The sequence below is a fragment of the Hyperolius riggenbachi genome, chromosome 7 (genome assembly GCF_040937935.1).
Source record: "Hyperolius riggenbachi isolate aHypRig1 chromosome 7, aHypRig1.pri, whole genome shotgun sequence".
Lineage (NCBI taxonomy): Eukaryota > Metazoa > Chordata > Amphibia > Anura > Hyperoliidae > Hyperolius > Hyperolius riggenbachi.
In genome coordinates, this window is record NC_090652.1 from 235,494,089 (window position 1) to 235,517,314 (window position 23,226).

The following is a 23,226-nucleotide window of genomic DNA, read 5'->3' on the forward strand; positions in this document are numbered from 1 at the left end:
GGAAGCCACTGTGGCAGTGGTTTGATCAATTTTCAGATTTTTGAAGAACTCGGTGGGGAGAAATGGCCATCATTAAAGTTTTTGGTTTGTTGGTAGGGTGGTAGGTTCTCAACGAGGTAAAGGCCTTTGGTGTAAATTGGTTCAGCACTTAAAACTGTAAAAGTAGTTACTGGTACAGGCTGCAACTTGTTTAGCATCAATATAACTTTATACTGTAGCTGTACATACTGCAGATGGCACCTGTATCTTGAGGTAGATAATGCACATTTATTATCCATTATTGTGGTGCATTCCAGTTGAATGCACACACTCATTCACCAACAATCAGCAACCCAACTCCTGTTTAACAAAAATGCCAACCCCAATTTTTTTTTTTTTTTTTTTTTTAATAATGACATTTTCCTGTACAGTTTGACTTACGTGTGAGCACAACCATGTTATCCGTGCGAGAGATGGATAGTTCAGTGACATCCTCAGGCCTCTTCACAGGGAAATAGCGCACAAGGAAGTTGGAGAGCTCAATGGAAGATGGAGGAGCCCAAGTGACGCGCATTGTGTCTGGACCAGTGTTGGTGAAACGCAAATTTGTTGGGGGTGGAACAGCTAAACCATGAACAAAAAGAAAAAAAAAAAAATAAGTAAACCTTTGCCAAAACTTGAAATCATACCGACACGCAGATATACTGTACATGCACACTTCATGCAGAAAGTACATAAATCTCTTCAATACAAACAGAATACATTATTGCAGTCAACAAAAATTACTTATAACTATTTAAAGACTGTTAGTGTGTGGATCCACCTCCTACAATCCCCATTTATGGGAAAGTAAAATCAATCACAATACCTAAATCTCTCCCAGCCCCCCCCCCCTTCTCTAAAGGGGCCCATACACTGGTCGGTTTCTTCCATTGATCGACGGCCAATTCGGCCACTCTGATCGAGCCGGCTAAAAATCGATGCAACAGGAAGCATGATCGATCAGGACAGGCGATAGATTTCCAACCGATTTGCTCGATCGGTCCAGATAGAGAATCTAGGTCGATCGGCTACTGGCAACAGATCAGTGGCCCATAGAGTTGCATTGGATCGAATGGTGCAATAATGCATTTTGATCAATTTCCAATAGATTTCTGAATTAAATGCATTGAAAATCTGTTCGTGTGTGGCACACATCAGATACATTCCTGTCAGAGTCGACCTGTCAGGCATCTGACAGGAATCTATCGGATGGTCGAATCTGCTGCAAATCTATAGGTGTATGGCCACCTTAAGGCTCCAACAGGCACTTGTCTTATTCAGGACCCAGACTAAAGCTAGACTTCCCACCCGCTACCATACACAGGAAAAAACAAACACATAAAGACCACTTTGATTAAACCACTCTCCATGCCCTCATTTACTAGAAGGGAAGGTACAGCACATGGTCATTAAGAGCTGGATAGAGTATTGGTTTAGCCCTCTGGGAATTTTTGCTCTATACACAAAGCTGAACCCTAGGCATCTAACAACAGCTCTCTGAGAGCACATTGTAGCCCCTTCCCTTCTAGGTCTAAGATTGCATACATCCAATTTTGATTGGCCAATGACTGGCAAATTTTACCACTTCCATGTAATATAAGAGCTTACCTACACAATCTGCTTATAGCATTCAAAATCTGTTGGGCCTAAGACTACATAGAACTAGTAAAATTGGCCAATCAAAATTGGATATGTGTATGCACTGCATTATTACAGCAGGAAATGCCACACAGAGATGACTACATGTACTCCTGCCCTCCACAGACAGATCAGAATATCCTGTTTAATGGAGATAAAATAATGGCGAATAAAACAAAACTAAAAACAAACAGTGTCTAGAGAGCATAAACCTTGGAAGAGAAGATTTCACATAAACTGTTTTATCGTGACAAATGCTTATTAACATGACCCTATGGCCGCCACTTACATGGTTGCAATTTAAAATCTTTAAACTGAATCCAATACCCAAATTTGATGTAACAGTAGCATTTTCATAGTGAAGTATGTAGCAAGAACATTCTATCCACCATAGATGCAGCAGTATTCAGCATTTCATCATTACATGCAATGCAGAGAATAGAGCATGTTGTATGTGCTTCTCTAGCAAGTCAACGTAAACCTTTTAAAAAATGTACAGTACAGGCGATTTCAATGAGCAACAGAGAGCAATTAACTGGTGTATTGGTGAATAAACTCCTTAGGGTTTGGAAAAAATTATATATTGGTAACTGTGTGTTGGTCACTAAAAATGTATACTGTTGCTATGATTCGGAAGGGACAAAACCGATAATTTTTGCGCCACTGCCATAGGCCACAATAGCAGCATTCATGGTGTAATTTTGGCGCCAGAAATACCCAGAATCAGACTTATAATAACTTATAAAGAAAGGCGGCGGGATAATTTAGGAATATGGTTACAGTGGGGGGAAAATCTGTTAAAAATAAATAGGAAGGGGAACAACTATTGCAGGGAGAGCAGTCAGTCGGCTTGTCCCTGCGCCTTCTTACATGTACGCTGCAAGGAACCACATTTTGAAATTTTGCAAGTCTAGAAACTTACAGCTAAAGACTTGAATAGAAAGGCAATTTTAATGGAGATTTATAAAATCTTGTAGGTCATCAGTGATACAGCTATGCCAACACAAGGTCTATAGTACAAGTAATTATGGACCAACAGATTCCATCTTCTGGAGCAAGGACTAGTACAAGCGAGATGATGCTGATTAACATTAACTCAATGAACTGGTTAAAGTGAACCTCCAGACTAAAAATCGACTCAGCAGCACTGAAAAGGCCTGGTGTTTCTTTAACAGTTTCACAGCATCAGAACTTTGTTTCTCTTATACAAGTCTCATTTTTAGCTGCACAGAAGAAAACTGCCCGGGCATTTTTCCCCTGATGCTGTGCAAAGCATGATGGGATTTCTGATGTTGTTTGTCTCGTCCTGCTGTTTTGGTGCAAATATTTTTTTTTTTACATTTTGAATTTGACATTTGAAGCCTAGCGCATGCAGCTGGGAGGGATTATCAGGAGAAAGGACAGTTGAAACTGTGCCTTATGCTCCCTGTCACCTCCTGTCAACCAAAAAGATGGCTGCCCCCATGACAAAGATGGCAGCCCCCATGAATCACAAACATTTGCCTGTTCTTTTAAAACAGGGTGGGTAAAAAATTATATTATCTATCTATTACAATTAACATAACTAATGTAACTTAGTGACAGTATGTTTGTTTAGGCTGAAGTTCCCCTTTAAATGTAAGACTTTTAGGTTTTGTTCTTAAAAAAAACAACACACAAATAAGAAGTATGTTTCTTCCTGAGTAAAATGAGCCATAAATTACTTTTCTCCTATGTTGCCGTCACTTACAGTAGGTAGTAGAAATCTGACAGGTTTTGGGCTAGTCCATATCTTCATGGGGGAATCTCAGCATGGCCTTTATTCTTTATAAAGACATTCCATGAAAAGGATTAATACAATGATGCTGGCCAGCCTCCCTGCACACTGTTTTGGCAGCTGGATGGAGCAACTGCCATTCACAAAGTGCTTTTAAAAATAAAAGAAAACACTGAGAACCCCCCTATGAGAAGATTTCTACTACTTACTGTAAGTGACAGCAACATAGGAGAAAAGTAATGTATGGCTCATTTTACTCTGGGAGAAACTTATTTGTATGCGTTTTAAATTAAGATTTTCGCGACAGTTCTTTAGGGCCAGTTTCTACTTGCTTGGAAACCGGGCCGAATCCGCAGAGTTTCCCCGCAGGCAAATCGCACGGGGAAACTCTGCCATAGGAAGTAATGGAGCTGCCGGCCAAATCGCTTGCGCTAGCGATTCGGCCGGCTTTTCCATCCGAATCTGTGCAAATCCCATAGCCATGCATGGCACGGCTCATGGGATTCATCAGCGTAACCGCAGATCCGGAAGTGCCGCCACGCGTCTGACAGACGCGTGCGGCTGCAGTGGAAACAGGCCCTTAATGTTTTAATAAATGCAACAATTTCTGATGAATGAATATTTAGGCATTACATTCAGTTGCCAATTTTGACTATTTAACCATACGAAAAAAGCCCTTGTTAATATATTTGTGAAAAAAAAGGTGTATTATGAACCATGTGTTAGAATCACCCTCCTCCTGTTGCTGAGGCAACACTCATCCCTCCTGTTGCTGAGGCAACACTCATCCCTCTTATTTTATTCTAGAGAAGACACACAACACGATCCATCCTCTGCAAAATGGCAAGATTTGTGCAATCACCCGTTTGTTGTATGATTGTGGTCGGGGCACTCTCTCCGCCGTTAATGAGTGTGATCACGCTGATCTCATAATCAATGCCGGGCTCCAGTCCTGAAACCTTGTAATACCCCTGTGAGGGTTGCACAAACTCCTCGTAGACTGGGACAGACTGTCCTTCAGCAACCACTAAGATTCGGTAGCCGATGATGGCGGTGGAATTAATGGGTGTCCATCTCAAATCAATGCTTGTATCGGTTACATCGACAAACTTTAAGTCAGTGAGCTGGGGGATCTCTGGCAGGGCGACGCAGGGATGAAGCAAAGGGTGGAGGCAGGGGGGAGGAAGCAAAGCATGTCAATCAAGTATTGCATAATTACAGTTTATTAATAAAAGCAACAAACAAACAAAAATTAAAACCAGCAATTGATACTCAAAGTGTGTCTGATTTAATGAAACAAGAGTGGAATTGATGCTTTACTGCATTAAGATTTGCAAAGCCCGCAGACAGATGGATTTGCACATGTATAATATATGTGCAACCAGATTACTCTGAAAGTTCTCAGATGTTAAAGGTTTTACCAGTTTAAAGGTTTCGTTAGATTAATAGATTGATTCAAAATGGTAAAAGAGACATGCCATTTATGGGATTTTCAGATGAATCTATATTCTGCCTTTTGCTAGATTAACAGAAATGTAAAATAAGTCAATATTTAGCCTAGAGGTCTGAAATAGTCATGGGTCCTTATTCAATTCTCCTAGTTGACAATTTCCCAATTTAGCAATAAAATGCTTTTTAAACTACCAGCAAGCAAGAAACTATTCTGAGGCAAGGGGTCACACAGGTCTTAGTTTTTAGAAAGCTGAAAGACAAGTGTGACCCCTGCCTCAAGCAGCTAATGTAATTTCTAGAGAAAACTAGAAAGGGGTGAAAAATTACCTCCAAGGAGAAAACTTGAATTGAATAAAACACCATACCTGTAAAACTACACATGCCAGTGTGCGTAGTATGATGTCCCAATACCCAATGGTCGTGTTCGTTGAATGGGGTCAGAGCCACAAAAGATGGTTGTTGAGTGGGTAGGGGGGCAAAGTGATACAGCAGATTACAATACATCCAAAACAGGGTCCTGGTTTTAGTATGGAATGTGTGTTTTAACAATTATGGGGCAGTTCAGGTGTCCGTTAAGGATTCTCACCATAAACAAAACCTGGTATAGCTTATTGCTGAAAGATAATTTTAAGACTAATGCTATTGTTAGTTTTAGTAACTAAAGGATAGTGTGGTAGTATCCGGATATAGGGTACACAACTAGCAATGGTCAGGATGGACATTTGTAATCCGCAAAATATTAAAAAAAAAAAAACTGTCCAAATGTCTTGTTTCATTTGTTGTAGGAGATTGGCCATAAGGATATGTGCATCTTTTTCAGCCTATTCAGCTACATCATATAAGAATGCTTCATTTACCTGGGGCTTTGGCCAGCCCCCTGGCCACGGTGTTATCATATGATCCTCCAGTCCCCCGCCAAGACTCACTTTTACTGTTGCTGTCCACTGCACAGTGCACCAGGTGCAGTAGAGTTTTCTCGTACTGTGCAGGAAGCTCCAGGCAACATGAGAGGGAGTCAGGATGCGTGCAGCCATGGCTGCACAGGCAAGAAGGCTGTCGACTTGAAAGTCAGCGGTGAAGAAACAGAGCCATGGCGGGGGACCAGAGGATTGTTTGCCAACATCGCGGGACAAAGGGCGGCTGCAGGAGGCTGGCAGAAGCCCCAAGTGAAACGTTTTTTCTTCCTTCAGTTCCACTTTAAAACTTGAAGCTAGTTGTACAGAAAACTGGATTACCAATAGGCATCCAGATTGGGAAATATTTTGCAGTCTGCTGAAGTATTGAAAGATCAGAAAGTGTCCAGACACACGTTGGCATATTTCCATTTGAGTGTACAAAACGCCAGCAACTATCAGCGATCAAGCAGAGATTAGTAATTTTGTACAGCTACACATATGGTATGTAAATGCGCACTATGGCATGAAACTGTAAGGTCTAGACTGGCAGTTAATTTGTAGATAAAATGCAAGCTAGCCACACAAAAAAAAAATAAAAATAAATCTGCCACATGTACATAATATAGGTGGCCCACCTAAACAGTCTACCCAAATACAGTATGCAGTTTGTTGACCGTCATATGGCACAGCTGTCTAGATTGCAGAGACAGTAAGGAGTGTTTGAAACACTCAAAACGAATTCTGCAACCATAGAGGATTTGTCCTGCATGTTTGATGCATGTACAGTAAATGGCCCATCCTCAGAAATAAATTACGATTTAGAAGAAAAAAAAAAAAAAAAAAAAAAAAAAAAAAAAAAAAGGGGTTCCCTTTAGATGTATGGATTCAACTAGGTATACATTTTATGACTCACCAATTGCCTTTAACTTCAAATGAGCACAATCCTTTTAGTCAATTCATTTTTAATATGACCATTAAATTTTGAATAGATGTAATCCTTTTATTGGATTTAAAAAAAAGCAAAGTAGAGTTGGCCATACATCTCGCTATTTTGCGACCCGGCTGACCAACCAAAGTTTATAGAACTGGATGATCTCGCTACTCTCTACTGGGCGCGCCCAGCTGGGCTGCAGCTCTCTCAAGCGGCTCATGCGCTTTGAGTCCTATGGGAGAAAAGCGCTTTACAAATGTTATTGTATTGTATATCAGGCTGAAACTGGTCAAATGCATCAGCTGAACATGCTGGGAAATCTCAGGCCTGTGTGGTCAATCAGGTGCATGGCAGTAACTGCTTGCAAGATCAGGACGAGCGACAAACGCCACGTAACCCCTGGCCCACTCGGTTACATCCTCATGCAATATGAATGCCTGTATTGCCTGGACATTACTCATAAGTGCTACATTTTAGGTTGGGTAGTTTTGTCAGACAAAGTGCTGAGGCTAACTAATGCAGCAGCAGAGCATCAGATTACAGAAAAGCATTGTGCCAAAAGCATGATAAAAAGAAAAAGCACCAAGGAGTGTAGTGCAGTGTATGATAGATATTGAAAAATATAATAATAGAGAAAAAGAGCTGCAGTAATACAGTAGCCCCATCAATCCCAGGGTTGTTTCCTGAAGGGAGAAACAGCTGAATAGATCTAGGACAGTCAGTCATTACCTTGTGTGGTTATTTTGGAAAGAGGGACGCTCTCCTCATCTCCTTTCACTGCATAAACACTGATATTGTACTCCACACCAGGGCTAAGAGTTTCAAAAGTAAAGGAGGTCTGACTTGCATCAACATCATCTTCACTGGGGTACCCAAGCTGCCTGTCTGTGGGAGCCGAGGTTATCCTGTACCCAGTAATTCCTGCAGTGAAAAAAAAAAAAGTCAGAGGTATAATTTGGAAAGCCATCCTCAAAAAATAAGGCTTTTCAAAGAGTTTCACAATGTCAGATTTTTTTCTTTGTTCTACATTTGTACACAAGACCCAGCATTCCACCACATCTTTACTAAAGCCCTTACCTAGAGAAGTACTTCTGTCCCAATAGATGGTCAGAGTGACATGGTCTGAGCTTGGCAGGAGGCGGAGGTTGGTTGGTGGTGAAAGTGCTGTAAGACAGTACAGAGTCCAAACCTTACATTTCTTGCGTGTTCATTTTCATCAATAAGTAGTTAACACTAAGTCCTACAGAGCTATAGGGTTTCAATCAAATGCCAGATATTGTTATTTTAGTATAAAACATGTAAAAAAAAAAAAAAAAAACACAACTATTTAAAGTATGCAATAACGTTCGTAACATAGGAGGGTGGCAGCAGAAACGTGGAAGCCACAGCAGCATTAGATTAGGCAACAAACTGCACAGCTCAGCAAGGATGGCCAATGTCAGCCTTGTCTAAAAATCAAAGTGAGGCAGCTAAGTAACCCTTTAAAGAGCCTCAGGTAGGGACAAAACAAAAATGCTACCTGATCCAGGGGGCTGGGTGGATCATGTAGCCGCAAATCCCAGCCGCTTTCCTCCACTCCGTTGGCCTACATTGCTTAACTTTCACTTTTGTGACCTGTGGGGTCACGATGCTGTATAGAGATTCTCTCTCAGCGTGCAGGGAGTGTGGCCAGGGAAAGAGAGCTGCCCAATGGCAGCTGGGGAAAGAGTGCATGAACGCCCCCAGTGGGTGTTTTGAGCAGGGAATCCCTCTCCTCCCATTACCCTCCAGAATAGCGACAATTATTGTTGCCAATTTCGGGGGCGATAGAGGATGACAAAGAGGCATGCCATGAGGCAGGGAACATGCCTCTGTGTCCCATCTGCCCCCCTTCCGCACCACCTCATGTTCTCTTTAAAGTAAACCTGTAAGTTTGTGGGAGATAAAAATTAGATACTTAGCATGGTGGAGGAGGACAGGGAAAGCCTCTGTAAGATCCCCAGGCTTCCTCCTCCTGAGGCGTTTCAGAGCACGGATCCCCAAAGCGAGACCGCGCTGCACCTGCGCAATAGCACGGACCCGCTCGGGTTTCAGTGGTGCTACTGTGAATACATAAGTTGGTTTGGCAGAGGGGACAGCACTGGAACAGACCAAATGAGGTTTCCCCCGGTCTTCTCCATTGGAGTACTTTTTTCTCCCAGGTTTCCTTTAACTGAAACCACACACAAAAATGACCTGCCATCATATCCCTTCAAAATTGTGATGAAAGCACACAATCATTCCCATAGTAAAATATGGAGTAAGGAAGGATTTTTTCCCCATTATGGGCTGGTGCACACCGAGCGGCTTTTTCAGCGTTTCTGCAGAGATCCGCTTGGTCAATGTATCTCAATGGGGTGGTGCACAGCAGAGCGGGAGGCATTTTGCAGAAACTAATCCTTCTGGGGTGAGGCATTTTTTTGGATTGCGGATGCGTTTCTGCCTCAATGTTAAGTATAGGAAAAACGCAAACCGCTCTAAAAAACACCTGTTCAGAGCGGTTTTGCCGGCGTTTTTGTTACAGAAGCTGTTAAGTAACAGCTTTACTGTAACAATATATGAAATCTACTACACCAAAACCGCTACACAACCGTAAAAAACGCTAGCTGAAACGCTACAGAAAAAGAAAAAGCGTTTCAAAATCTGCTAGCATTTTGCGGATCTGCTAGCGGTTTTTGGTGTGCACCAGGCCTTAATGATAATTGGTCAAAGTCTTGAAAGAGTTTTTTTTGCCTTCCTCTGGATCAACTGGGACGTTCGAGGGCGTAAGCTAGTGTTGCACCATATTTTCTGGTTGAACTTAAGATTTTTTTTTTTCCCCCTTAAAACAAATTATGTAATGTGTACGTAAATATAAAAAGGAACATTTGTCAAACTCCCAGGATAAATGTACGTAGTAAACAAATCTGACAGGTTTTGGACTAGTCTAACTCAGGGCGAATTCAAAGTATTTCAATATTCTATACAAAAGCACTTCATGGAAACAACTCACAAAATGATGCCAAAAAGCAAGTTGCTTTGTTTGACACTACTCTGCCAGGTGGACTGTGTCACTTCCATTCAAAGGGGAGGGAAGCTTTTAAAAATGAAGTAATTCCAGAAAATCCTGCATAAGGAAATGGATTAGCCCAAAACCTGTTTTGTTTTCTATGTTGCTGTCGTAAGCGACAGCAACATAGAAAACAAAATTATAGTGCATTTTAGGCCTGGTTCACATTGGCGGTTGCTGTCAGGATTTTCCGGACCGGATCCGGACCGTATACTGTACAAACGGAACAGACATTCGGCAATCCAATGTAACTCTATGGATCCGTACACACTCGTCGTTCCTCACTGACCGGATCCAGACTCTGGGCTACGGTCCGGATTTTTTCCAACCTGCTCTATTTTTTGCCGTAAGCTTCATCCGGTCGCCGCACCCGGACCGGATCCTGACTACACCATCTGCACAGCAGAAACCAATGAGAAACTAAAAGGACAACACTGGCTATAAAATCCGGCCTATGTACCCCACTTCCGTAGCGTTTTCTATGGTGATAGCCGTCATTTTGGATGGTGACACATGGGCCCAGCATATTTGGGACCATGTCACAAGAAGAGGTCAGGACTTTCACACCTGAGGACCTGATTCTACAGGAGTAGAGGGTGCTCATCTCCTGCGAGGAGCACGCTTCCTTCCCATAGTAGTGGGTAAAAATTACAAAGGAGACAATTCCCAGGTAAAATGAGTACAAAAACACTGGATCCATGGTCCAAACTGCAGTCTCTCTATCCAAGGATGGTCTCCACACGTCAGGCTGTCTCCAACAATGACTCCAGGGCTTCTGCAGACCTCCCAGACCCCAAGAATTAATATAGTCTGTTATCTCTTTAAAAAATGGAGCCAGGTAGCAACCGGATCCGTAAAGGATGAAAATCCGGATGCAAACGGACTGGATCCGGATTGCAACCGGATGCATCAGGACCGGATCCGGACATCTGGTCCGTTTTGGTAAAAACCGCAAATGTGAACCGGGCCTAACTCTACTCTGAGACAAACATACATGTTATATGCATGCATTTGAAAACTGTACAATTTGTGTTACAGTGGTCCTTTAAGTTTAAACAATGAACAGCGGGAAGAGGATAAAACGGGTTATGGAAGCAAAGTAAGAAAGCTTTGTGCTATTGCTATTAAGATTAAGGTTTATTCTTACGAGTCACAACAGTCTTGGTGATGGGTGAATCCCTCTCTTTTCCATCCTTGATGACAGCAATGGTGTAGGTATACTCAACGCCTGGTGTAAGACCAGAAATCACAATGCTGCCAGATTCTGAGGTAACTTCTCGGGGCGCTTCTCCACCTTCGCTAGGACGCACGTCCAACTAGTGCATTTAAAACAAACACTAGTTTAGTTACTTAAAATACAACTCTAGTGAAGAACACGTTGCACTAAAGCATTACGAAAATGTAACTATAAAAACTAGACATGCAGACAGTGCATATTACTCACCACACTCCTTCAGAGAGCATGTTACAAGAAGAAATAGAGAGCATGAATAGAAAGACAAAACATATGCATACATGCACAATCTTTCCTGGCTGAAAACCAAAACCATCAGAGTACGCACTTTGCTTCAGCAATGGAGTAACTGATGAGCACAAAATGGGCCTGGCCTTGTTGCAGCTTTGGGGCTTGCCTTCACATCTACAGATATGTGGAGCGAAGAAAAGGTGGGCAAACTGCCAGAGTTGCAAGCGGTGTGGTTATTACAGTGTTAACGCACCTAATTGCTTCTTCCAGTGCCATTCTCCATAGTGGCGTCAGGTGACACGATGGCACGTATTGAAGGTGCGTCACATGACCCCACTTTGGCCATGGAGATCAACACTGGAAGCGGCGATAAGGAGAATGAAAAATCTGGTTGATACACAGTAGGTTTCTACATCATATTCAAAATGAAGATTGAGAATTTAACAAGCCAACTTACAAATATTGGTATAAGGGGATAAAAAACCTTCAGGAATTAAAATAATCTTAACCTCTGTTTTGAGTTTTAAAAATTGGGCTGTTCAGGACGACAAGGAGGCAAACCTTAGCTGCAAGCCTATTCACTAATTGAGAGTCTAATCTCTCTCAGCATTCTCCTCTCAAGCAAAAAAAAAAAAAAAAAAAAAAGGACTATTTAATATTCAAAGCTAAGTTCGCATAATCAACAAAACTCTACACTCCAAAGGTTATATAGGTTACGTGCAGGTAGTGCCATTTACAAAATAATTTACAATATTTAGAAAACATCAATGTAATGAGCAGCAGCCTAACACCAGCCAATGTCAGAGCTAGTGGACATGGGCGAGTCTCAATTCCTCTGGCGCGTACAAGTGAAATTACCACCGGGAGACTTGGGCATACAGCCGATATACACACTTAGCCTGCTCCTGCACAAGCCCCGGGAAAGTTAATTACTATTCCTCCTCCAGGTCCACGTGGATAGTGGGGAATTATGTAATTTGGCTTCCAGCTATTGCTAGAGGCCGAATTAGTGTTTTAAAAGTAACTTCAGCTCCAACTTCTGACGGCGTCGAAGTTACTCACTGTGCACCGCTATAGTCGTAATTCCCATTAAGGTCTATGGTGGCACCAGCTGCACCCTAATCTCCTGCGCTGGATTTGACGTGATCGCCTCTGGCAACTTGGGGCTGGTTGTAGAACTGGTGCAAGGAGCTGGCAAAATGAACCCAATCTCTATTTTAAAGGCAAGACTTACCTTAAATCCAATTCTTGGCACAGGGGTCCATGTAACGATGATTGTGGTCTCTGTAACCTCTGTGCTGTATGGAGGGGTTGATCCAACAGGTTCCACTAGGAAAATTAACAGTATTATGGTGAAAAAAAAAAGTATACACAAGCAAAGAAAAAAAATGCATTGCTCAGTTCAACAGCAGTAACATGTGCTTTGTAAGGGGGAAAAAAAAAGTTGCAAAGTTGCAACTGTACTACGACTATACAGGACCCCACATATTCCCCAGGTAAGTCTACCCTCATGGTCACCACTTCATCATTTTATTTATATTTTTTATTTTTATTTTACACACACACACGAAAAACTGCCCCAGCCGCCTTCCACAAGCACAAGTATACAGGCAAAAGATGCAGGCGACGACAGTAAACTCCTGCTCGTGGCAGGCAATTGGACAAATCTTTTGTGTACCACCAATATACCCATTGCACTTAATATGAAAACTCTGTTTGGTGGCCCACCTCAGCTTTAAATAGTTAGATTCATGCTGCAGAAATTTGCATAATTCTGCATCACCTCAGTTATTTGCATGTTATTGACCATTCTCAGTGGCGTATCTGGGTAAAATAGCGCCTATGGCAAACACTTAAATTGCGCCCCCCCCACATCCCCGCCCCCCAAAAAAGTGTCATTCCCCCATAATAAAAGCAGCCAGGTACCTCAAGATAAGAAATTAAATAGCCAGGTGCTCCAAGATATTTCAGTAGCAGTGTCCCCTATATACATAATTTGAGTAGATATGTTCCACAGACAATAGAATTAAGAAGACACGTGCTTCTAGATATCAGTATAAGGTAGTTATATGTGCACCCCACATTTGAAAAGTGCTCATCTAAGGACAGTTATTGACATGACCATGTACTCTGTAAAGTGCTGCAGAAGATGTCAGAGCTATATAAATACATACTAATAATAATATGATTGTCTTTAGAGCTCACAATCTAATCCTACCATACTCATAGTCTAATGTCCAATCATATTATTATGTATTTATACAGCACTGACATCTCCTGCAGCACTTTACAGAGTACATAGTCATGTCACTGACTGTCCTCAGAGGAGCTCACAATCTAATCCCACCATAGCCATAGTCTAATGTCCTACCATATTATTATTATTATTATTATTATGTATTTATATAGCACTGACTTCTCCTGCAGCACTTTACAGAGTACATGTCAATAACTGTCCTCAGAGGAGCTCACAATCTAACCCTACCATAGTCATAGTCTAATGTCCAATCATATTATTATTAGTATGTATTCATATAGCTCTGACATCTTCTGCAGCACTTTACAGAGTACATGGTCATGTCAATAACTGTCTTTAGAGCTCACAATCTAATCCTACCATACTCATAGTCTAATGTCCAGTTATTGACATGACCATGTACTCTGTAAAGTGCTGCAGAAGATGTCAGAGCTATATGAATACATACTAATAATAATATGATTGGACATTAGACTATGACTATGGTAGGATTAGATTGTGAGCTCCTCTGAGGACAGTCAGTGACATGACTATGTAGTCTGTAATGTGCTGCAGAAGATTTCAGTGCTATATAAATACATAATAATAAATAATAATAATAATAATAATAATAATAATAATAATAATAATACTATTATTAGACATTAGACTATGACTATGGTAGGGTTAGATTGTGAGCTCCTCTGAGGACAGTTATTGACATGTACTCTGTAAAGTGCTGCAGGAGAAGTCAGTGCTATATAAATACATAATAATAATAATAATATGGTAGGACATTAGACTATGGCTATGGTGGGATTAGATTGTGAGCTCCTCTGAGGACAGTCAGTGACATGACTATGTACTCTGTAAAGTGCTGCAGGAGATGTCAGTGCTGTATAAATACATAATAATATGGTAGGACATTACACTATGACTATGGTAGGATTAGATTGTGAGCTCCTTGGAGGACATTCAGTGGCATGCCTAGGTGCTCTATAAAGTGCTGCAGAAGCTGTGTGTGCCTGTCCGTCCCCTGAATCGGGCGTTCCTCCATTAGCAGTATACACGCCACCAGCACATGACGTCACACTCACGCCAGCGTGCTATAGAGCTAATGGAAGAGTGGCAGATTCAGGAGATGGACAGGCACAGCGACACAGGACAGGTAATGTATAAATGCACACTTCCATGTACATTTATATACTGGGGGGAACAGCGCAGGGAGTTTCAACACATTTGTCCCAATATTGTTCGCCAATCATGCACCTGATCGTGAAAGTCGGTCCTACTGACTCCTACATCTTGCAGTATATCCATCTTATACATGCAGCCAATTTTAGCCTGAAATTGGTTGCATGATAGATCAGACTGGCACTTGGTGTCACCAATTTTCATCCGATTTGATTATAATAATCAAATCAGATGTACAGCAAGAAGGTCCGCACCAGTCCAGGATTCCAAACAATAGCTTAATTTAGGACGTATCCAGTATAAAAGTATGCACATGCATCAAAACGCTAACATGTTTCGAGCTATCTCAGCTCTTAATCAGATTAATCAAATCAGATGGTCATTGGCCGCCAAGTCACCTGATATATGGCAACCCTTCTTAACAGAAAATGATAAACAGCAACTATACTTTATAAAATTAGGATGCAGAGAGCTCAAGTAGTTAGTACCAGAAGTGAAAGGGTTATTGAAAGAAAAATGCAGGCTAGAGTGAAGAGCAGACCATAGTGCAGAGGTCAGGTCAGTGAGAGAGTGAATAGTGGAAGAAAGGGGGGGGATGAGCAGCTTACACAGTGTGTCTGGTTGTTGTCTGCAGACTGTCCCTCCTACCTGAGCCAGTCTTAGCAAAGCTGCAGATAAGAGCTAGGGAGTAAAGAGAAAGAATCACTGCCTGCCCACCAATGATCACAGTAATGTGGATGCTAGTGCATCAGGTCACTAGGAGAGGTCAGGTGACTCGTACTCTACGCTGAACATTCCATCCATCCATAGCTGTAAGCTGCATCAGTACACAGGCACAGTCTGACGCAGGCTGAGTCCTGTGTGTGCAAGAAGCAAAGCTGGGCTGCTGGGACTGGAGACAGGTAGTAACTTGCCTCTTTCTTACTTTGCACACATGCCTTCTCAGCACCCATCTTTGCTCTAGTAGTCTCACCCTGCCCAGTTCCTTTAGGAGCAGCAACGTTCTTTCCCATGCTCCTTCTGACACATCGCACTGGCACTACACGTGTTCAGTTGGAGATACACAGTTGCACTCCTGCCTGGCCGGGATCACATGGGGCCGGGCAGCCAGTGAGAGAGGAGTGAGTTACAAACCTCTCTCTCACTGGCTGCCCAGCCCCATGTGATCCTCATGCATGCAGGCTACAAGCGTGTGTATCTCTGTAGTCACAGACCGCAGCCTTGGAAACAGTCGGGGCGCTGCCGGTTGTATTACATATTAGCCCCGGTTCTCAGCCTCTAGCAACGCTGGCTCCTGCCTGCCTGTCTGTGTCACTCGGCTGCAGTGCAGCTACACGGGGATGTTTTTAATTATGCGCCCCTTGGGAGGTGAATGACAAGGGCGCCTATAGCAAGTGCCCTATGTGCACGCCTCCAGATCCGCCTCTGACCATTCTTTATGTGGATATGTTCTTTGCTTAGATTTAAGTAACACAAACTAATAAAGTTCCGTAGCAATTAATATTTTGGTAGCTACAGACCCCACATTCAATTGTTAGAGAGCCAGGAACTCTGGCTGACTTGCTGTTAGCCTAGCCGGGGACGGCTTTGCTTTTGTTGGACCTCGTATACTGCTCCACCCTATGCAGCAAGCCATAACCTCCAATGAGTATACTGCCATTATGCTGGTTTACAAGATCTACTCATCAATGGCAAACAACATGCTTCCATACAGTAAATGTCTTCCCATTGGAAAGTGACACTGCAGTGTAGTATACTGAAGCACAGTATGAAACATGTCACTGTTTATCTAAGGGAAGGCTGGGAGCGGTTTATTACAGTCTGTTCTCAGAGCCCATGTTCAGGATCTGGGCTTAGAACATCTCCCAGGAGGTTAGCTCAACAAGAGAGCATTGCCTAAACCTACATCCTGTAGACGGCTTGAAGTGGTCAAGTCTTCACCGCCAAAATCACAAAATATTCCGCTCTGGTTTTCATGTCCAACAGACCTTGCAAAGTAGCAACCCCCTCATTCATTTGAAGTCTGCAGAATATATATTTAATAACTGCTTGACTTTTACTTGTAACTGCAAATTAACAAATTGAAAGAGAAAAGTGCGAGGTGTGTAACACAAGAAAGGGCTTGGGAACTCCTAGCTGGACAGTGAGACATTCCTAGAATGCTAGCAGGGTTAACCAGTTCACTGACAATACACGAAAATAGCTGCGGTGTGGGAGGAGAGGTCTGTAACCAATTCATAGCCTGGGCACAGGAAAGGGTTTGTGGCTGCCCAGAAGAGATTATCTGATTAATGCGTACACAGACAGAATCTGTTTGATCCTAGAATTCCAGCATGTTTTATGAAGTGTTATTTGGATGCCTAATGTGTAAAATCTTTGCAAAATTTTCCTAGGACTCTACTACAATTTGCACACAGATCTGCTCATTTTATTTTTATTAAACAAAAACACATTCTGTGGGTTTTAAAAACAGGAAAGTAAAAAGTCTTAGGCTGCTTCCACACAGGGACGTTACAGGCGCACGTTAGTGCAGCCTGTAACGCTCCCCCAACGCACAGCAATGTAACACAAGTGGGCTGTTCACACTGCCCACGTTGCGTTACATGTAACGCTGCACGTTGTAGTGAAAGTGCAGCAAGTATCTTTCCGCCCATACCAATCAACCCCACCTCCTCCCTTACTGTAATATTCGACCCTTGTCCTGCAAACAACCCTCCCCCCCCCCCCCCCTCACTTCTTGTAATAATAAATCCGCCCTCCCCCCTTTTTGCATATTTCTCTGATTCAAACACACATTATAACAAAGTAATTGTTTGTATGTTTATGCTACTTGTCCGTTTACATACCAATGCGTGCCTTTTGTCCCTAATAGTGTACTCCTATCTCCACTGCCTGATGAAGCGAGTATAGACCTGCGAAACGCGTTGCAAAACTCTGGAGTGTACTAATAAATTTGTTGTTGTCAAACTACACAGTTTGTGTGTCTGCTTGAGGGAGGTAAGTCCACCACTGCCTCCTAAGCGATTTTAAAAGTTTTAAATTTTGTTTTTATCCTTTTGGCGCCTCTGTTCACTTTATAATAGAGTACATATCCACCCTTGGTGGAGGGGGATACCCCTTTCTTCACGCCTACAGAGAGCGACTTCTTAATCCTGAGTGGGGACAGGTCAATCTCCTCACCTGCCTATACAGTGGTTGCCTGGAGGTAACCCAGGTTTGTGAGTATATAACTTACTCCTTCTCATTAATACCAATTGTCTTAACGTACTACACCATATTGGGCTCTCGGTTCTCCCCTTTTTACATTCTAAAATGTGTACACAGCTTAAAGTCTTATACACACACACACATACGCATGAAAACTGTTGCCTGCTGAGATTGGGTCTCTCAGTTAACATTTTGGAGCCAATTTCTGTACAGATGTGGCACTAGGATAGCAAAATATTGTAGAAAAATATAATAGAAAAGATTCATGATACTCCTTTCATAATCATGAAGTGTGACTAGAGGGGAAAATGCCAGCAGTGAAAAGAATCATACTTACAGGTTGAAAGGATTCCTGTGGTGGGCTGACTCCTCTGATTTCCTTTCAGTGCGACCAATGAGATGGTGTACTCAGTTCCAGGCTGCAGACGACTCAGTTTGTAACTATTAGTAGTGGCAGGTACAGGAAACTCGGTAGGCTGTCCACCACGAGTCTGGCTAACAGACAGAAGGTAGCGTCCAATGTGGGAGCGTGGAGCGGTCCATAAAATAAGGACGGAAGAGTCAGTCAGGTCTTCAAATCTCAAGTCAGTTGGGGAGTCCAGTTCTAAATAAAAGCAGAAGTTTATCAGACTCAAGTGAACATCACCACACAGACAAATCAGTCTCGCTGAGGAGCCATTGTATTAAGCTTACAGCACACTGGAGAAATAATAAAAAACAGAAAATTAAAGCATCCCAGCAACTCTGGTTTTGTGAAAGTCAAGTACATACATTTATCTTTGCTGAGAGATTAAAGAGATCAAGAAATGGCAATCGTGTACTCGGCGGCAAACCACTATAGTCGGATATTACTCAGGCAGGTGTTACAAAATGCAGAATAGCAGACGCTTATTTAGAAAAATCCAGTCAAGATTTGCTGGATTGAAGGTTTACCAGCCTTAGTAAAATAAACGTGATGTAGTTTTTATGTTGTACTCAGTTTTGTGCCAAGTTCTGCACAAACGCTTTACTGCTGACATATAGGACATTGACAAACATTCTGTTGCTATGGGGTGGGGGGGGGGGGGGGTGGGGGGTGGAGGATGTGATAGCGCAGTGCACGACAGCGCAGTTTTGAGACACAGAGTAAAGGTGTAGAACAATGCACTCTGCCAAAGTGATGTACTTATGTTAGATATTCTGCAATGGCATCGAAGGGCCATCTCTGCCATAAACCATATAGAATGAGGCTTTAAACCAGTCAGTCAGTCTAGGACTATGGTAGGGATCAGATTGTGAGCTCCGCTGAGGGACAGCTAGTGGCATGACAATGGATTCTGTAAAGTGCTACAGAAGAGGTCAGCACCATCTAGTTCAACAAACAAGTGCAATACTGACATTAATATGCATAAAATGCCCACAGCTCCCAACTATGAACTGTTATGGCCCATACTCACGAGGGACTTTTGTCGCCTCAACACGCGGCGCGCGCGTGTTGCGGCGACAGGTCGCCCGTGAGTATGGGCCGTCGCACGCGCGCGCGCCCCCGAACTGTCGCCCGTCGCTATGTCGCCATGCGATTGAAACTTTCAATCGCATGGCGACAGTCGCCGCTGCCCCCCCCCCCCGCCGCAACTGTCGCTAGTCCGCGTGAGTACGCGGACTAGCGACAGCAACCTCCATTGAGGTTCACAGACCTTCCGGTGAGCTTCCGGCGGGGGGAGGAGGAACGTCAGCGACAGCTTCCGCCTTGCCGCTGGTCCCTCTTCCGCATGTGTACGCGGAGGGACCTGGCGAGAAGCTGTCGCCGGCCTGTCGCCCACACGCTCACGTGTGCTGGCGACAGGCGAGTTTTGCAGCCCGTGAGTACGGGCCATTATTCTCAACAAATCTGGTTACGTGTCTACTGGCCTTCTACAATTTTTCTAAGCACAAACATTGATAAGAACAGTTTCATTACAAATACATTAGCCGTATGGTTCCAGATACGGGGCTAGTGACTTACTGGTTGAGAATTCTCCTACAAGAGGCTCGCTCTCTTGTCCACGGCTGACTGCATACACTTCAAACCTGTAGATGGTTCCAGGGTACAAGTTCACGACTTCTGCAAAGGTGTTGCGGTTCACTGGCAGGGTCTGAGTGTCACGATCTGGGGAACTCACTGGTGTCACCACTACACGGTACCCAGACACTTCGCTTGGAGGGGCGTTCCAGGAGATGGTTATCTTTACATCACTTGCTTCAAGAAGCTGCAGTTCCATTGGTGATGGGACAATTACTGCGCCAAAGAAGGGGGGAAAAATGTGCATTAGTGAAGAAGACAAAAGTATTATATACAGCATTAAAATGAAAAAAATAGCATAGCCATAAACATAGGTTGCAAGCTTAGCTAGTACCTGCGACTTTCAGGCCAATTTCACACTAGCAAGCGGCATTTGAGGCTGTGCGATTGGACGATCGCAACGCTAAACTAAGGCTTTGTAATTACCAGCGGCAATGTGCGGTAATGAGCCCTTATTTTATTCCTGACAGCGATTCAAATCTGAAGTGAGGCTGTCTAGTGCTCACTTCCTGTGGCGGAAATACGCATTGCATGCAAGTATACTGACAAAACTTGCTACCGCAGATTCATACCGCAAAACCGGTTTAGAATATTTGCAGCACCATTGACTTACACGACTTCCTGGCAACACACATCGCCGCGGAAGTTGACCCATAGCGCATTGATGCTTTTGCATCAGATGCAATACTTTCGGCGCAGTGCACCAGTTATGAAACATCCCATATTTTCATTGCTTAAGCGTTACCCTGCGGTAAAATGGTAACGCAACGAAAACGCGCTAGTGTGAAAGAGGCCTCAAGATAAAGCAAGGTCATCTAGCAATCAAGTGTAAATGGAACAATTTACTGCTAAAATAATTGCTATATTTTAACGAGAACACCAAATAATTAACAGTTCCATTCACTTTCTTACGATAAACTTCAAAACTATCAAGATTACAAAACATACCCCTACAGATTTGACAGAAATGTAAAGGAAACCAGCAATAAGAACTTTACAAATTCAGAAACCGCCCAAAGGCAGTTAGTCATGGTCATCACAATCAGTGAACAAAGAATAGAATGTAGGCTTCACTCTAGCAATCAGAACAGTCTGCAGGTTTGACTGTCTTCACCTTTCTCTTGATTAAACCAGTCTTACTAATATTGTACAAAGACAACTACCGTGTTTCCCCTAAAGTAAGACATCCCCTGAGAATAAGATCTAACAGGAATTCCTAGCATGCTTGAAATATAAGACATCCCCCGAATGCAAGCCCTCGCAGCAGCCCACATGACACCAGCAAGTCACGCTTAATACAAAGCCTGGATACAGGAGAGCAGAAGTATAATCCGCCGGGCGGATCGCTCAAACTCACCCTTATCAAGCGAATGACAGTCTGTACACACGCCCGATTTAGCGGGCGAACGACGGGACGTTCAAACGACCCGTCGTTCGCAGAAATCCGACATGTGTATGGGCCTTTATGCTGGGAATACACCATACAATTTTCTGTTAGATTATTCTGTTAGATTTTCTGTTAGAATGCATAATTAGATTATTTTCTGTAGAGAATGGTCATTATCTCTGGTGCATGGTCTTCTGTTTATCTCCTGCTGAGCAGAACAATGCCTAATTGCTCGGCAGATAGATGGTAAGATAGATACATTTCCAACATATTGAATTTTATGCTGGGCATACACGGCTAGACAGTGCGCCGGTATCGAGCCAGCGGCGCGATGCCGGCGCGTCACCGCTCGTCCGTGCGGATCGATTCCCGCTCGTCCCCGTGGGCGCTTTCTATCAGCGCTTCGGTTTTTTTCTATGTTCTGCCCGCCGGTATCGATCGCGGAATCCATCCGGGGGGCAATCGGACCTGTCGGAAATCATCAATCAAGCCATCAGCAGCTCGATTGATAAGAAGAAACGAGCCGTGTATGCCCAGCATTATCTATCTGGCAGGTAAATCTAACAGAAAATTGTATGGTGTATTCCCAGCATAAGGAGCCTGACAGAGTTCTCTGTCTGCAAGAAATAGACTCTTAGGGCCTTTTTCCACTTCCTGCGATTTGCGATTTGCTTCTGATCGCAAATCGCAAGGTACATTAAACTAATGGAAACTGCAGCAGCAATTTCCATTAGTGTGATCCGATTGCGATGCGATTTTGGTCAAAGCGCAATCGTTGTCCTGCCGCGTTTTGTATGCGATTGAGCTGTACTATAATGAGTATAGTAGCTCAATCGCAATCACAATCGCATGGTGGAAATTGAAACGCGATTGTGATCGCATTTCATAGTGGAAAAGAGCCCTTACCCACATGATCAGCAGAATCAATTTCTTGTAAGTGAGAGCCAATATCTGCAAACCACAAGCTCTGTGCATGCTGCTTGTGTTTAACCATGGCATGCAGTATATACATTTTGTATAGGAAAACTATCAGTGTTTCCCCCCAAAAGAAGACATCTTCTGAAAATAAGCCCTAGCACATCTTTTGGAGCAAAAATGAATATATCATGCGGTCATAAAAAAAAAAAAAACAAAAAAAAAAAAAAACAACAATGCTCAAATACAACTGAATAGATTTTCTTGCAATCTACCAAGGGATAGTAATACCAGATTATATCTAGGATTACTTGAAATAACTCAAACTTCTTCAGGTTGGTCTCTAGTATTTTGCCAGCAGTAGAAGATCTATTTAAGATTTTAGACACCCAGCCAAGGCATTGCAGTCCAATCTCTGACTCACCATAAACCAATAAAAACACACTTTATACCAGGATTTTGCAATTCTGCATCTACTCCACCACATGAACACAGATCTATAAAAAGTTTGAAAGGTCCAGGAATGTTTTTTTTTTTCTTCACACAAACCAAACAGAAAAAGTGAGGCGGAGCGATATAATGTGCTATTGAAGTTCCAACAGACCTGGCTTGCAATTAATTCCTGGCCTTGCTTTGGGGAGCATGCGTCTAACTAATTGAGGATTTTTGTATTACACTGTCTCAATCACTGCTCAGAGACATGGAAATATAAAGTGCCAAGACACACACACACACACACACACACACACACACACAACCTTGTTGTGGAGTTCCTGTGGTTTCCTTTTGGATGATAATTGGAATGCTTTCCTGACTGTCCTCCACTGCATAAATTGTTATGTTGTATTCGACACCTGGATAAAGGTCAGTGAGAGTCACAGATGTAGCGGTTTCAGGGAGAAGAAGTTCTGTACTGGTTCCTTCCATAGTCGGAGAGTAGACAATTCTGTAGCCTGTAGGAAAGAAAGAAAAAACCATTAGTACTATTCTGGTCAATGTAGTCAGCACTGAAGCGTTGCC

General features: G+C 42.9%; 1 protein-coding gene across 1 annotated transcript in view; it reads right to left on the reverse strand.

The window, feature by feature from the left end:
• Positions 1–23,226, reverse strand: part of FN1 (fibronectin 1) — a 90,303-nt gene that overhangs the window by 39,651 nt on the left and 27,426 nt on the right. The window contains exons 14-22 of the mRNA XM_068247367.1: positions 22,965–23,159; positions 19,848–20,120; positions 18,201–18,467; positions 12,461–12,555; positions 10,909–11,077; positions 7,772–7,858; positions 7,424–7,615; positions 4,278–4,550; positions 421–603 (exon numbers count right to left, since the gene is read on the reverse strand). Coding sequence (XP_068103468.1) covers positions 421–603; positions 4,278–4,550; positions 7,424–7,615; positions 7,772–7,858; positions 10,909–11,077; positions 12,461–12,555; positions 18,201–18,467; positions 19,848–20,120; positions 22,965–23,159 — 1,734 coding nt within the window. The remainder of the gene's footprint in view (positions 1–420; positions 604–4,277; positions 4,551–7,423; positions 7,616–7,771; positions 7,859–10,908; positions 11,078–12,460; positions 12,556–18,200; positions 18,468–19,847; positions 20,121–22,964; positions 23,160–23,226) is intronic.